The 17,197-nt window shown below is 39.0% G+C and overlaps 1 protein-coding gene across 1 annotated transcript; it reads right to left on the bottom strand.

The window, feature by feature from the left end:
- On the bottom strand, nucleotides 1-812 carry HRG_00723 (uncharacterized protein; the record flags this gene model as incomplete). The annotated part of the gene is made up of 2 exons (XM_044859194.1): nucleotides 1-621; nucleotides 774-812. The coding sequence occupies 2 exons, from the start codon at nucleotides 810-812 to the stop codon at nucleotides 1-3; spliced, it is 660 nt and encodes a 219-aa protein (XP_044725594.1).
- Nucleotides 813-17,197: the final 16,385 nt, after the last annotated feature.

The raw sequence follows: 17,197 nt of genomic DNA, 5'->3' as shown, positions 1-17,197 counted from the left end.
CTACACCAAGGCCGGAGCAGCATTCAAGCACTGGTTGGTCAGCTGCATAATGAGGGCATCTGGTGCCGGGTTCGAAAAGATGTAGACAATCGTTTGACAGGCATATTTTCGCCACCCGGATTCTGTTGCATCGATGCGTCGTATATCTGTAGGATTGTGCACTGGCCAGACTGTTGGCGTGCCCGCCTGATTACCTCCAATGCCGAGCAGTTGCTCGTCATGATCGTCAAATCTCGGCGACGCAGTCCAGCCGGCCAGCGCCGTTGCCACTGCCGCGATTTCTGCTATGTACCGGTTCTGCTCATCCCTCAATCCGAGGGTGACCGAGTAGCTGGCCAGCTCGCTCGTGCTGTTGAGGCTAGTGTCGTGAACGACACCTCCCATTCCAACCACGCTCTGCGAGCTGGGAGTGGCGACGACGATATCTTCCACGTCGTTTGGCTTGACCACCTGTATCTGATCCCGCTCGCCCACGACGCGGTCGTTCCGTGGTGCCAGAGAGTACTCGTGGATGATCTCCATTCGCTCTGTGTCTGACTCCGCGATGATCGAGGCAATCCTTCGCATCGACGAGACGAGTCGCTTGCTCGCTCTGACCTTTGATAGCGTCCGCAGGCTGATCTAGAACCTCGCCGCGACTTGACCGTGCCGTTCTCGAAACGATGCGATGCCGGCCTCAGCCTCGGCTATCACTGTTGCAACTGTGCCGGAGGCTCCGTGACAGCCTGTTCCCCAACCTTCTGGGCCCTGTCTAGCTAAGCCGCCTCTCTCACGCCGCACGTCTGCATCCACACACTGGAGGCGTAGTGCATGGTTGGTGCTACCGTCGCGACAAACAGTTTTCTCGCCATTTGCAGGATATCGTCTTCAGTCTTCGCAAAGACATGCGGCCGTGAGCCCTTTGGCGGCCGCTCTAACTATCTGCTCCATGCACCGAAAGCTTCGTGCCCATGACCACCCCTAGGAGTTTCACGCTGCTCTTCGGTATGACCTCTTGTCGTTTGGTCATGAACGGTGTGACGCTGTCGCAGGTGCGCTCCATTACTCTTGTGAAGTGAATGATAGTCGTTCTGTCCGCTTCAAACGTTGCGCCGCTGCATCTTTCCCACTGGAGCGCTTCGGCAATGATTGATTGGATGCCCTCTCGGTTCGCCTCCGCCGTTGGCCCCGTCACCGAGGCTGAGTGAGTAGTAGTCCACCAACGCGATCACGCCACCTTTTGCATTGATGCGTCTCTGCACCAAGTCTGTGTTGAAGAACAGGAACGCAATTGGCGACAGTGGTGATCCTTGCGGCAGACCTGCTTGGGGCAAGACTTGTTGCTCGGACGTGTCCCCGTTCACTACCACTGAGGCCGTCCGTCCCGGAGCAGAATGCATCCATCCTATCCACCAGTCTATCTAGTATCCCCCTCGATTCATCCTCTCCAGCACTCGCTCTTTGCAGACCCCTTTGGTCGCGTGAAGGTGGAGCAAGCTGAATAATCGATTTACCGCCGTCTGCCACTGTGCTAGGTGCCACGCCGGCGCTCCACAGCTTGTTGCTAGGACTCGCTGCTCCTGCCTCAGTCAGGACTGGCTCTATCGCTTCGTGATGGTTTGCTCACTTCACAGGGCTCGAACGTGCGCGGGGTTGAATATCGGATCTGATTTTGCGTGGCGGAAGTTCCAGGAGGAACTGGCGTAGAACTCCTCCCGGGCTCATAACTATTGCACCAAAAGTAGAACGCGCGCTCCAACAAGTGGTGCGCAATTGACAGTTATGGCATTTGGTCTGTGTGACAGACAATACTACTTTGGCAAGCTCGATAGGCAGGGTAAGCCACAGATCTTCTATGTATCGCCGACTCGGACAAACATGCAGCATAATGTTCAGCCGCTCAGTACTGGGCGTGGGAACGAGTGAAATCAGTGTCTTAGAAAATGGTGCCAACTTAGTCATTAATGGTTTTGTCGATACCCTGCACACAAGCTGGGTAAAGCCTGTCGCTGTTTACCGGCAACTCAGGGCAGCCAAGGGCCTCAGGCGGTGATCCGGCAGCTCAGGGCAGCTCAGGTCATCAGGGCAGCCCAGGGCGGCTCAGGATCGGCTCAGGGCGGCTCAGGGTACTTCGAGGGAGCCCGGGCTGTGCTCAGGAAAATGTATGTGCAGGTGAATTTCCGAGGTCCGAGGGGTAGATTCTGGTTGCTGTGTTGTGTAGGTGAGATAATTGAAGGATGATGCTGAAGCTTCGGGGGATTCTCGCTGCCAGCTCTTTTCGTACTCGAGATTGGCTGCACGACGGCTTTGTCGGGAAGAGGTAAGATAGGAGCGTGCTTGAAGTAGCTTTATAAAATACTACTTGGTTCGCCCTATGAATATTTGTCCATGTTATCCATCATGCTGTAAGTAGGAGGAGCGAGTTGGCCCTCAATAGTTACAAATGCGGTACACTATTATTCCTCACTCATTTTGCGCCACTGTTGTTTGACCGCCGACACCGTCCGATTGAGCTTGGAAGCGATCCAGGACTCCGACTTGTTCTCCTCTTCCATGCTCTTAGGCGACGTTCCTCTAGCGCTGACCACCGGCGGCGCTTGGCAAGCACCTCCCTTTTACCGCTTTTGACGATTAGAGGATCGTCCTCGTCGTCGCTACCAGAAATGCTATTATCACTCCCATTGCGATTCTCGTCGATAGGACTCAGAGACTCTGCGTTGGCAGGTACTCTGCGACTGCTCTCTGGAGCCGTAGACCTTCCGCGCAAGTTGTAATGCCGCTTCAGAGTGTTGCTCACGGGTTGGCTATGCCTTGCCTTGCCCGAAACATCCTTAGGGAATGGGTTGGATAGTAAGGACAGTGCTTCAAAGAGAGCTGCACGAAAAATCGCGCATGATTTACATTGTCCAGATTGTTCCATCTCTTGCGTTCCACGGAACGATATTGCGGAATGGGGCCCATTTTGCAGCGACCGCTGTGTGCCGTCTAGGGGAGGTTGACTCGTCGTCGCAGAAGAGAAAGCAATAGGGTCAGAGCCAAAGCTTGCAGGAGAACTGATAAGGCCGCCCTGATGAGCCGCGGTTGGATGGGAGCCGCTCGTGGGATAGCGGGCAAGTGCCCTCACAGCCGATCGATTGTCATCGAGATCGTGACTGCCATTGAGGCGACGAGTCTCCAATAGTTGAGGTCCTGGTCTTGAAAATCAATCCCATCGTCGACTGGGATCAAGGCACTATCGTAAACACCCGGTTGATGCAGCAAAGTGCGACGTTCAGCCGCGGAGGGTAACTTTAGACGTTTTGTTTCCTGTTGATCATCAACGCCACTGCCATGATGGTTGTCCCCCAGTAATCGCTTTGTCCTGTTGGATATCGGTGCGATGACGTGCTGTTGACCTTCATTTAGCCAATGCTGGAAGCCCGCATCGTCATCAAGGAGGCTCTTCAGAGAGAGGCTCTCAGCATTGGCAGGTGCAGGAGCAGATGCGCTCGAGCCCGGCGAGGAAAGAGGGGAGGAGTAGTGAGGACCTCTGAGTTGGTCTATACCGAGCCTTGAAAGATCCGCCGACTGCTTGGCGGTACCGGCTTTGGGCCAGGTCAACGCTGTCTGGATCAAATTGTCATCGGCAACATCTGCCGGAGGGACCATCACTGCTGCCGGAGCGGCCGGGTCCATCAGCGTTGGAGACTTCTCAGTGGCCTTGCTATCCCCCTTCTGGATATCTTCCACCCGTACGATGGAACCTGAATAAAATTCTGTCAGTCCCGCGAAATGAACAGTGTGGCAGGGGTTGACTACCTGATATTGCCTGAGGATTGTCCGCTGCAAGCTGAGCCGCCGCAGGCTTCAACGCACTGCCGAGGTGTTCGTCGACTTCTTCGCCACCAGCATTGGAAGCATAACACCTGTTCATGGGGTGCGAGACAAACTGCATGTCATCGGACCAATCGTGGCCGGACCAATCGAGCGCCATCACGACTTCCTGGTCTTTGAAATGTCAGCAGTAATTTATCTCCAGTACGATTTCCCTTCAGCGGCATACCGTTCATCTTCGACAAGCCTTCTGCATTATGCTGTGAATAGTGGTCTTCACCGCAAGTTTCTAGTAACGTGGCATCATGACGACGCTCCTTGGGCGCGAGATCTGGGTGTTTTTTCTTTCGCTGCCTTTGCGGCAGGGGAACATATGGTTTGAACTTCAGGGGAGCGGCCATGATGTTTGGAGACCAGATGCGTGCGTAGTCTGTACTAAAGGTATGAGAAAGGGGGAGAGGAAAGCTGAGGTGGGAAGCCTTCCATATTTATCAAGGGGGGCAGTCACCCTCTCGCGGCGCGTCAACCAGATACCCAGTAGCAAGGGACTTTGAGCTGAGGTCGGACAAGTCGTTCTGCAAACAATTCCATCGCCGAGAGGTAGGAGCCGCAGGATCGAGACCGTTCCATATCAGTCATTCCCTCTGCCACTGTCCCTGAAGGTTACTAAATTTGGCTCCGACGATGGTCAGCTCTCGGAACGACAGGGGACTAAATCGACCTCCCGTTCCCGCCTGATTCTAGCTGCAACGCACGACCAATGGCGGAGTCTGCAGCGCTGCAGCTACTTGGACTGGCAGGACCGGCGAAAAGAGATTCGGGCCGACCGATTCGCAAGGCAGAATCCATGGGCGCCGCTGGTTGCACGCTCTTGGGCCCCTGACAGCTCACGTCCCAACACTTTCACAAGGGTGCGAACATGGAATATCACCTCGCAGGGCAAGGCCATTGCATCCTGCGGGCTTACCCATAGAAGGCCCGGTTGAGTCACTCCGATCAGGTTTTGCAATGCCATCCTCGCCCCTTTACGACGGGTTAGCGGCGGGAGGATCGTCCAGGACCCGGTCCGGTCCAGTACCAACAAAGCAGGCTGTGCAGGACGCTTCAAGGTGATTTGTGCCTTGGAAAACTGCCAGCCCGCCGACGGTGGGCATGTGATATGATATGCGTCCTACCCAGATCCTTCTCGGTACAGTTTCCCATATTTGGGGGTTAAACGTGATCGGCTCGGAGCTGCAAAGTTGCTGTATCTTAATTCATAGCCAGGAGGATTCGGCAGTCTGTCCCACGGTGGCAGGCTCGCGCCCTCGAAAGGAAAGTCCTGTTGGTGTTTTGGCCTGATGAGCAAGATTATTAGTAAGGGCCTCGTGCTTGGATGTAGGCTACTGCGAGTCCATCCTCTTTCAGTTCTGCCTCGTCATACTTACCGTCAACAACGCGTTCGGTCAAAAGTCCGTAGGGATTTATCCCTGCCGCCTAACCGGCGAGCCGATGGTTCGTCCCCCCGCTGCATAATGAGAATCAAGCTCGGAGAGACGATCCATTCATCAATGCGTGAGGAAACGTCACTCGTTGGTCGAGGCGGTGTAGGACTGACGAAGATCCCTGCCATTCGGAAACCTTGCCCAGCGCAGGCTTCAGTGCCGCCCCAAGAAGTCGATCGGGAGAGGCGAGACGAGATGGGACATTGGTGTGTCTCCCAAAAACCCCGGTCAAACTGTTGATTATGTGATTTCGGTTCGGCGTTAGGGGCCGGCTGCGTTCCTGCTCTCTTGATTTCTCTCGGAGAATCCTTGCGGTTGCGCACGACGATTGATGTCAATGTCGATAAGGCCTCCCTACTCTTGCACCAAGCATCAGCGGGTGAGCAAGACTCCGCCCTCATTTCCTATTCCGGGTCCGTTCGCATTGATAGACCTTCTCGGCCTCTTAAGAGTATCCCGTATTTCCAAGAGAGGCAAAATCGATATGTAGAGGAACGTTAACACCGAAGCACGAAGTCAGCGCCCGCGGTGTCTAGCCACTCTTATCCGCATAGGGAAATTGGCAATTGCATGTGGCGTGGCTTTGCCTGATTCAGTAATTTTGAACAGCCAAACCAATGCGCATCTAGTTGCATCACATCCGCCGTGCTCTTCCTTTGGCGAGATGTCGGGGCGTTGGTTGTACGGCCAAGGAGGATGGTGGGCGAGCCGGTCGCGAAGCCGACATCGTGGAAGCCCATAGAGAGAAAAAGTTTCGAGTCGCCGGTGGCTTTGTGGCAGATATGGCGAGGCTGAAGAACAAAACCTCCCCAAGTGTAGTTGCGAGGGTAATTCTCGTCGTGTGGCAATGACTGATGGGCGAAGGAACAGCGCGTAGTTGAAAAAGATGACTAAGTCAACATGAAAAAGGGAAGAACATCCATGGTACATGAGGAATACCTGGGCAGGACCTGGGCTTTTATGGGTGACGCAGAAGCGGCGGGGAATGGAGGGGCCGAAGATTGCCCGATGGGGCAACCACCGAATGTGGTGGGCCAAGACCACCATTTCCGGAGGCGGACAAGCCGTCTTAACTTTTACTATTATAAAGAAATAATAAGTATAGGGAGGCTTTATAAAATAAGCTAGTAAAAAGAGGCTCTATAATATAGTTTAAGGGAATAACCCTTAAAGATAAAGACCTCTATTAGATATCTATACCTTCCTTTAAGAAAAGTAGGTTAAGATAAGCCTATCCTTATAAAATAAAATATATATAAAATGCATAAGTTAATTATAAGTAGAACGGATACCTTATTACCTATTTTAGCCTAGCGGTTTTAAAGATATCCGCGATATAAGAATAGGTAGGGTATAGAACATTCTAGTTAAATCTACTACTTATACTAGAACCTATAGTCTTACGTTAACTATTACGTTATAATTAGACCACCTACTAAGTTAAGAAGATATACTATAGATAGAGTTTTTTAAGTACTATAGAATATACTAGAAAGCTAACTAATTAGTCTACTAGTAGGCGAGTAATAGTCTATAAAAGATAAAGGATTTTATTAAGAGTAGTAGATAGAATAAGTAAGTTTATAAGTATCCTTTATAACGCTATTCTTTTAATATTTTATTTAGCCCCTTATATACTCGTTATAAATTCCGGAAGAAATCCTACCCTATACTCCTTTAACCGATCTTTTTACTTACGTTATTAATTACTTAATTCTACGCTTATTACTTATACCTTTTAATAACTATTAAGTTAAAGCTAGCTTAGTAGTAAAGCGCTAACTAAGCTAGCTTATATCTCTTTTATATATTCTAGAATAGTACTTTTAATTATATATAGGTAAGGTTAAGGTAAAAGGGGTGGTTTATATAAGGAGGGAGGCGCTTTATCTCTTAGCGCTTTTTTATTTACTATACCTATAAATATTATTTATACTTAGTTCGGCCTTCCTAGCCCTACTAGCTAGTAGGTGTTTTAAGCTTAACTTATTATCTTAGCGCGGTCTACTTAGTCCTTACTTTTAAACCGCGGTCGATTTAAGAACGCCCTAGGTTTCGATAGTAGGGAGCACTTATTACTTAGTATATATCTAGGTATTCGCGAACTATTAAGGTTATTATAAGTAGTTTTCCCTTACTTTTTCCTAGGCTTTATTTACTATAAAGTAAGTCTAGGTTTATAATAAGTAGTCCTCTTAGTATAAGATATAGTTATAAGGGATTTTACCCTTCTTAGCCTTATATTTATCCTTACCTTTATTATATACTATACTCTTATACTAGCTATAAAGTTATATTAATATATACTATTTAGTAATATAGCTATACTTATAATAATTATAGTACCTTTATAGTTAGACCGACTTATTATAAGGTTTATATTAAAAGATTTATACCTTAAGGACTAAGCTTAGGTTATAGAGCTTATTAGCCTCCTTTAAGCTACCGACCTTAATAAGTATAGTCGTTACTATTAGTATCTTAGATTAAAGGTATAGCGCTTAGGCTTAAAAGACCTTAACTTTATTTACTTTTATAATCTTATAAAGTAATTACTCTTTATTTACTATTACTACCCTTAAAGGGATATTCTTAGCGATTACTATATACGTATAGTAGGTAATTATAGCCTTTAATCTAAATATAGCCTTAACCTAGCCTTAGTCCCTTTAATAGGCTCTCGCCGTAGTATTAAATATAACCGCGATATCTTTACTTTAAAGGCGCTTTACCGCTATAGTACTTATAGCTTTTAAGGCTATATTTACTACCTTTACTATATCCTTTAATTTATAGCTTAGGACTTTAAGTAATACCTTAGTAAGAACTATAATAATCTTATATTTATAGTATAGTAGGACCTACTTTACTATAGCTTTATATTAAGTCGGTCCCTTAGTCTTAGCTACGACCGCGGCCTAGGTTCGCTTAGGGCCCCCTAGGCCTAAAGTAATACCTAGGCGGAGTTCTTCTTTAACTACCTCTTTAATTACTTCTTAGATTATTCTCTTAAAGCTCTTATCCGCGTAAAGTACTATTAATAACGCGCTACTAGCGCAGCTCTTTACCTTAAAGAGCTATTCGACTACTACTTATACCTTACTAAACTATATACTTAAGATAAAGCCTACGAGTTTATTATATACTACTTTTTCTATAAGGTCGCTTAGCGCTTAAGCTAGTATTATATCGCTACTTTAGGTTTATTAACTTACTTTATTAAGGTATATAAATTTAAGTAGCGTCTCTTTATACTATATACTTTAATTAAGCTTAGTATATTAAGAGCCGCTACTATATCTACCTACCCCTTAGCCTTAGTATAGTATTATTACTAAGAGTAATTAATACCGCTAAATTAATTCCTAGTATTAGTTAGTATTTTAGTTATAATATATACTTACTATAAGTATATATTAGTTTTATAAGAAGTTTTTTACTTAAACTTAGTATTAATTAAAGCGTATAAAACTTTACCTTTCTAGCTACTAAGTTATACTTAAATATAAGGTAGGTCTTATATATACTTAAGTAAGTAAAAGGGTATAAGGACTATATTCATATATATTATAGGAATCGCTATAAGGTCCTTTAAAGTTATCTCTTAGTCTCTTATTAAAAGTATTACTTCCTATATAATAAATTTATCTTTCCTTAGTTTTATTACCTTTAAAGTTTATTAATTAAATAGTCCTTAAGCTAGTTATATTATACTAATTATATTAGTTATAAACCTAACTTTCTTTAGTACTTATTAAACTTTAAGGCAGTAAAATAGGAATATAAGGGTATATTCTTATACCTCCTTTAAGCTACCGACCTTAATAAGTATAGTTATCGCCGTCGATATCTTAGATTAAGAGTATAGCGCCTAAGCCTAGAAGACCTCGACTTTATTTGCCTCTATAATCTTATAAAGTAATCGCTCCTTATCTACTATCGCTACCCTTAAAGGGATATTCTTAGCGACTACTATATACGCGCGGTAGGTAATTATAGCCTTTAGTCTAAATACGGCCTTAACCTAGCCTTAGTTATTTTAGTAGGCTCTCGCCGCGGTATTAAATATAACTATAATATTTCTACTTTAAAGGCGCCTCGCCGCTATAGCGCTTATAGCTTTTAAGGCCGTATTTACTACCTTTACTATATCCTTTAGTTCGCGGCTTAAGATTTTAGGCGGTGCTCTTATAAGGACTATAATAATCTCGCGTTTATAGCGCGGTAAGACCTATTTTACTATAGCTTTATATTAGGTCGGTCCTTTAGTTTTAGCTACGACCGCGGCCTAGGTTTACTTAGGGCCCCCTAGGCCTAAAGCGATGCCTAGGTAGAGTTCTTTTTTAACTGCCTCTTTAATAGTATCCTAGATTATTATTTTAAAGCTCTTATCTACTCGGAGTACTACTAACGATACGCTACTAGCGCGGCTCTTTACCTTAAAGAGCCGTTTAACTATTACCTATACTTTACTAAACTATCCGCTTAGGATAAAGCCTATAAGTTTATTATAGGGTCGCTCGGCGCTTAGGCTAATATCGTATCGCTACTTTAGGTTTATTAACTTACCTTATTAAGGTATATAAATTTAAGTAGCGTCTCTTCGCGCTATATACTTTAATTAAGCCTAGTACGTTAAGGGCTACTACTACGTCTACCTACCCCTTAGCCTTAGTATAGTATTATTACTAAAGGTAATTAATACTATTAAATTAATTCTTAGTATTAGTTAGTATTTTAGTTATAATATATACCCGCTATAGGTATATATTAGTTTTATAAGAAGTTTTCTATTTAATTTTATATATTGCTTTATTATATATTATTTATAATTATAATAACTAATATTCTTCTTATTTCTTTTCTTATATCGCTTACTTTTAAACTCCTTAGCTTTTACTTATATAAGCTTTTATATCTTTAAAACTAGTTTAAGAAACTAAATTCTATTTTACTAATAGCTTAATTTAAGTAAGATAATATAACTATAGCTTTAACTTATTTTATAAGTAGTAATATAAAGGAGTCTAGCTATATATATACTTAGTATATAATAAGCCTTTAAATATATATACTTATTTAAGAAAACTTAATAATAAGTACTAAGGGAATTATACTTTTATTATCTTTTCTTTTAAAGTAAAGAGTCTTATTTACTACTTTATATATTATAAATCTAATCTTATAGTCCTAAGAGTATACCTTATACTTATTAAGGTAGTATCTTTCTTTACTATAATAAAAGTATCTCTTAAGCTAGTTAAAAGTATTAACCTAAAACTATATATATTAATTAAATATGTAGTAAAATCTAATAGTATTTATACTACCTCTTTATTTATAACTTAAAAAATAGCTTTTACTATTAATACGTTTTTATTCCCTATTAAGCTAATTAAATATCTACTTTTACTAGTAAGTAAGGTTAATCTTTATATCTTTAAAGGCTTTTATTAAGTCTAAGATCTTCTTTATAGGCTATCTAAGTTTCTTATTTATTTTCTTTAACTCTTTAAAAAGTTTTTCTTTACCCTTATTAAATTTAGCTTCCTTTATTACTTTATTAATTTCCCTAAAAAGCTAGTCTTTCTTTAGGTTCTTAAGCTTTTAATTATAGACTTTAAATACTATATCTTATTACTTAACGTTTTAGTAAGGTACTAAGTAGTTATTAATTATATAGAAAAGGCTTTTATATAGGAGTTTTAAGATAACTTTAAATATCTTTTTATTTCTCTTTATAACTTTAATAATAAGTTCCTTTAATATTATATAGTAAATAAAGTATAACTTTAAACTATAGATTCTTCCTAGCTATTAAGTTATACCTTATATTATAAGTATAAGTAAAGACTTAGCTATTTTATAACTTTTATAATAATCTTAGGCTTTTTAATATTATAATAGTTTAAGCGGTCGTTAGTAGTTTCTAGTTATTTAATATTATATATATAGTAGTATTAAAAGAGTCTCTTTTTTACTTCTTTTTAAGTAAGTCTATCTATAAGAATTTTAATAGTAAGGGCTTATATAAAGGAGATATAGACTTTAAGCTAGTTTATTTTATCTTTATTATAAATATAGTTAATATATATCTCTTATTTAAACTTCTTAAGAAATTTAATTACGTTTTTACTATTAAATTTACTAATAAGTAAGAGTTATAGTTAGTAGAGTCTTCTTATAAGGTTATCTTAGCTTTTAGTAAGTATATCTCTAAGTTTATTAGTAATCTTATTAATATCTACCTTAATTTTTTTAGTATTGCTAGTAGTAGGATTAAATAACCCCTCTTAATAGCTAGCGTTTCTAAATATAATATACTTATAGATTATAAGGTTATAAAATTTAAAGTTAGAGCTTTTAAAGTTAAAGGATATCTTATTATAACTATCTTATTACTTACTTTCTTATTTATTAAAAGGAGGTAAGCGTTCTCTATAAGCTACTATATAAAAAAGAGCTAAGGTTAAGGTTATTAAGGTATCCCTTATTAGTACCTATATTAGTATTATTAGTATATATATAAGTAAGAGGTCTTAGTAAGGTTCTAAAATAGTTTAGATTACGCTATTATTATTATTTATATCTTTTAAAGTATTATATAAGGATTATAGTTTCTTAACTAAGTCGTTAGTATTAAAGGTTATAAGGCTAATAATAAGAGCTTAGGGTTTTTTAGTATTAGCTTATTACTTTTCCTTTACTATTAGTAAAGGTATTATCTAATTATTTATTTCTTAGTAAGCCTATTACCTTATTAGGTTTCTAACTTTAGCTATTAAGGTAGTTATTACTTTAATTATTAAATCCCTAGATTTTATTTTTTCTAAATAGTACTATTATCCTCTAAGTATTCTTAGCTTTATAAAGCTACTTATCGCTATATAAATAGAACGGAATAATAAGTTTACGCCTTAGAAACTAGTTTTAATAGGAATAAAGGTATATACTTAAAGAATATATAGTATATAGCTAAGGATTAATAAAGTAATTAACTATATAATTATTTAATTATCGGTCTTATATATAGCTCTAAGGGTCTTAGGTTATTAATATAAGTCTTAGAGATTTCTTTACTCTATACCTCTTTATCTTTACTAAAGTTATATAACTAGCGGCCTTTACTTTAAAAGGGAAAAATAAAAATTTAAATTAATTATAATTAAAGAAGATACTTAATTAGATAATTTAAGCTTTTATAAAGCTTTAAAGTATACTTAAAGGGAAGTTAAATAGGGAGTGCTAGGGTCTTATCCCTTTAATAGGCTAATATTTATAGGGGTATAATCTTACCTATTAAACTACCTCCTTAATTACTTCTTAGATTATTATCTTAAAGCTCTTATTTACGCGGAGCACTATTAATAACGCGCTACTAATATAGCTCTTTACCTTAAAGAGCCGTTTTACTATTACTTATACCTTACTAAACTATACGCTTAAGATAAAGCCCGTAAGTTTATTATATACTACTTTTTCTATAAGGTTACTTAGCGCCTAGGTCTAAAGGTATATAAGCAAAAGCGGAATTTTAGGAAATCAAGGAATCACGTAAGACTACGTAATAGAGGGGAAGAAGGAGTATAAGGTAGGATTTTCAACGGAAGTTATTAGTAGTATATTAGTATATAGAAGAGGTGTTAAAGTTAATAATTCTCTATCTATCTACCAGCGGATATACTGTCTTATATAGATAATTATAGCTGAACGGAAGAACCTTTCGGGACTAGATTTAGGCTGCCGTATAGCCCTAAGACTAGGGAATTCCGTGATACCTCGAGTAAATCTAGAAGTGTCTTAGTTCCACTGATATTCGTGTTTAAAGGAGGTTGGTCGTGCCGGTGTTCTTAAGAGGTCTTAGCTAGTATTCTAAGCTAGCTCTGTTCCTTCGATTCCCGATTATACAATAACCGGCAACCCGTTTAATGCATAATAATATATAAAATAACGAGCGATTCTTGCTCTATAGGATGAGATTTTATCTATAATTAATATACTACTTATTAGCTTATATAATTAGGAGAGTATATTATAGCTACTTTATTTATAGTAGGAACACCGTTCCTTATACTAGGCTAGTATTATATCGCTACTTTAAGTTTATTAACTTCCCTTATTAAGGTATATAAATTTAGGTAGCGTTTCTTTACGCTACGCGCTTTAATTAAGCTTAGTATATTAAGGGCCGCTACTATATCTATATACCTCTTAGCCTTAGTATAGTATTATTACTAAGGGTAATTAATACTACTAAGTTAATTCCTAGTATTAGTTAGTATTTTAGTCGCGATATATACCTATTATATATATATATTAGTTTTATAAGAAGTTTTCTAATATAATTATTAAATATATATAAGTAAGTTCTTTAAAGTTATTATATTATTATTATTATTAAGATTATACTACTAACCTATCTAAAGGTATCTAGAACTTTAGCGTTAAATAAAAGGGAAAAACTAAAGTACTTAAAGGAAAACCCTTCTTTTTTTTATAGCTAGTCCGCCCTTATACTAGGTCGCGGTTATAATATATAAGAATCTTATACTAGCTATCTTAGGTATTATAATAGTTAGTCGGAATTATATTAGCCCCGCTATAAAGTAACCTTAAAAAGTAACTCCTTTATATACGCGGGGTATATAGCGTTAATCGGTAGTATAAGCGTTTTTTTTAGTTAATAGTTAATAGTTAATTATATAATTATCTTTAACCTTATCCTATAATAATATCTTCCTAGGCTCTACTTTATTTTTCTACTATAAGGCTTAGCGGGCTATTTTTTATTAATACTAGCCTTTAGCTAGGCCGGTAGTTAAGTTATTATACTAGCTTCGCGCTATACTTATTAAGTTACTAGTATCGGCCCTAGGTTTTTATTTTCCTAGTTAGGGGGCCTAGACTAGGGTTAAGGGGAGGTCCTAATAAATTCGTTACTAGGTCTAGGTAGGCGAGGTCTAAGCTAGCCTACTTATAGTAGGGCTAGACTACTAGTATATTTATAAGCGCTTTTAGAAGCGCTAACTAGCTAATTAATAAGTAGGTTAGTATAGTTTATTAGTCCGACTAAAAATTAATCGTGCCCTTAGCTAAATTCGAACCGACTTTAGTATTATAGCTAGTAAGCTTCTTAGGTATATAACTACTATACTATAAGGAAAGTTATTATATTAGTTATTTATATTAACCTTTTTTCTTTAATATATAGTTCTACCTCTTAGTATAGCTTTTTTAATTTATTAAAAGTTAAAAAATAAAAGCTTTTATAAAGTATACGACTAATAAAGATTAAAGAAGCGCGTATTTATAAAGTTTAAGCTTAAAAGGATAATTTTAATAAGAAGTAAAAGTAATTAAAAGAGTAATAATAATTAAAGGTATAGTAAAAAAAGAAAACTATTATTATAGAGATTAATAGTAAGGGGAGCGTATAAGGGCTTTTGCTTTATATAGGCCTAAACTAGGGTCTAGGCTAAGTCTATATATAAGCAGCCTCCGTGCCTATATAGGCTAGGCCTATACTTCTCTTCCTTTTCCCCCTTATAGATTATTAACCTTCTTTTAATAGACTATACCTAAGCCTACGCCTCTACCTACTCTATAATAGTATAATCTACCCTTTATTTTACCCTCTCTATATCCCTATATATAGAATAGCTATTTTTAGCTACCTTTAAAGCTAACGTTTAATTACCTAGTTTAGTTAAACCGCCTACGCCGGTATATATATACGCGAAATATCTATACTCTTATAGTCGTAAAATTAAAGCGAACGTAATACTTAGTTCGCTTAGGCAATTAAGAGCCTCTTATAATAGTAGGGCTCCGTATAACTAAGAGCGGTACTACTATACCTTAGTAAGTTCGATAGCTCCTTTATAGAGCTCGAGCTATAGCTACTTTATATAGAAGCGAAGCTCTATATTAATAGCGCCGTAATAAGGGATATCCGCGCTTAATTTAACTATCTTTACGCGAGCCTATCCTTATACTTATAAAGGTATCTCTTACTATTTACGCGTATTAGTATAAATAGACTAGCTAACCTCCTTATAAAGCTCTATATTAATTACGGCGAACCTAATATAGCTAAGTCGGTAGGCTAGGAGCTTATAACGCTCCGTTAAAAGTAAAGTAAAGCTATTCTAGCCTACCTTATATAGTTTAAAGAGGTACTTTATTAAGTAAATATATATAGCTAGCTTAATATAGTAAAGTATAATTACCTCGTTATAAGCTTAAATATAGATTAGCGTACCTATTTAAGTAAAAGGTCTATACTATTAAATATATATATTAATCTCGTCTACCTTCTTCGCGAGCTTAGTAATAATAAGTTTCTTTTTTTATCTTCTTCTATAATATAAGAAGAGGATAACGCTAGTAATACTATAGATATCTCTATCTCCGCCTTAAGGACCGAGGATAGAAAGAGGTAGCGATAGGAGGGTCGCTATATAGGCTATAGTAGTAAATCCTATTAGTTTTTAAAGTACCCGCGCTAGGAGGCGCGGGTAAACGTACTCTAAGTAATAGAGGGGCGTACGCGCTAGGATAGAAAGGAGGTTAAGTTCGACGATAGCGACTCTAGTAACGAGTAATCTTAGTAACGCCTCTACGGGCTTTATCGGCGTCCCCTCGCGTACGGTAGTAGCTACTATATAGATGGGACGTATGCCTATAGCGACCGAAAGGGCGGCTAAGATATAGGAAGGCCGCTAATATAATATAACTATAGCGAAAGGGAGTGCCCGTATAGCCCCGTACGGGAGGGAGTAGAGCCTTATATACCGGAGTACCGTCCCCTATATTATAGTACTAGGAGCTATTACCGTGCGCCGATATAAGGGGGGCGGGATACTATAAGCTTACCGAAGCTAGCTACGCGCCGTTCTACGTGCCTCTGCTCCTTAGCTAGAAGTGCTAAAGCCCGACTCTTAGGGCGCGGCCCCTATTAATAATATAGTCTATCCGAGAAGCTTACTTAGGAGGGTATTATACGTTATTTACTAACGTTTTTTCCGCGACTAGGCGTACGTAGTCCGCGCGAGGGTTCCGTCCCCTTAGGCGCGGTATTAGGTATTATTTAGAGGCGCGCCTCTTTAAAAGCTAGGTAGGGGTATAATATAAGGGCTTTTGCCCTATATAGGCCTAGACTAGGGTCTAGGCTAAGTCTATATATAAGTAGCCTTTATGCCTATATAGGCTAGGCTTATACTTCTCTTCCTTTTCCCCTTTATAGATTATTAACCCTCTTTTAACGGACCGTACCTAAGCCTACGCCTTTACTTACTCTGTAATAGAGCGAAAATAAAGATAATTCCGACTATAAATAGCCTTAAATAATTAAAAAGACTTATAAAGTCCCCTTAAATAATAAGGCTAATAAGGATAAAATATTTAAAGAATTACTATAATTATTAGGTATAAAAGAGCCTATAATAACTATAGATAGGCTTAAGCTTATCTTAGCTAGCGGGAAGTATAAGGGTAGAAAGTTAAGAGTAAAAGAGGCTAAAAATATCTTAGCTCTAAGTTAGAAATAAAGAGATAATTAGTATAATTAATTAGTATTAGACTTTTAGTTCTTTAATCTTATAAATTCGCTTAACTAAACGTTACTTTAAATAAGAATCTATTAAGTTATTTTAGGCTAGTCTAGGTACCTAGCTTTACCTAAAGTATATATTAATAACCTATAGGTAAATATAGTCTTTTATCTTAAAACCTATTTCTACCTATAGACTGGACTAAAAAAATTAAGCGGCCTATAAGTAGCCACGGGCGCCTACTTTTAAAGTCTAACGTAGTTTAAATCCGTAGCCTGGTTCTTAGCGAACGCTTATAACTAGGAGTCTCGTAAGATCGGTCGCTTACGAGAAAGATGATATGAAAAAGGCGTATAGGTATATATATTG

This window comes from Hirsutella rhossiliensis, assembly GCF_020360975.1.
Source record: "Hirsutella rhossiliensis strain HR02 chromosome Unknown scaffold00001, whole genome shotgun sequence".
Taxonomy (NCBI): domain Eukaryota; kingdom Fungi; phylum Ascomycota; class Sordariomycetes; order Hypocreales; family Ophiocordycipitaceae; genus Hirsutella; species Hirsutella rhossiliensis.
This window is presented reverse-complemented; position numbering and strand designations above follow the sequence as displayed.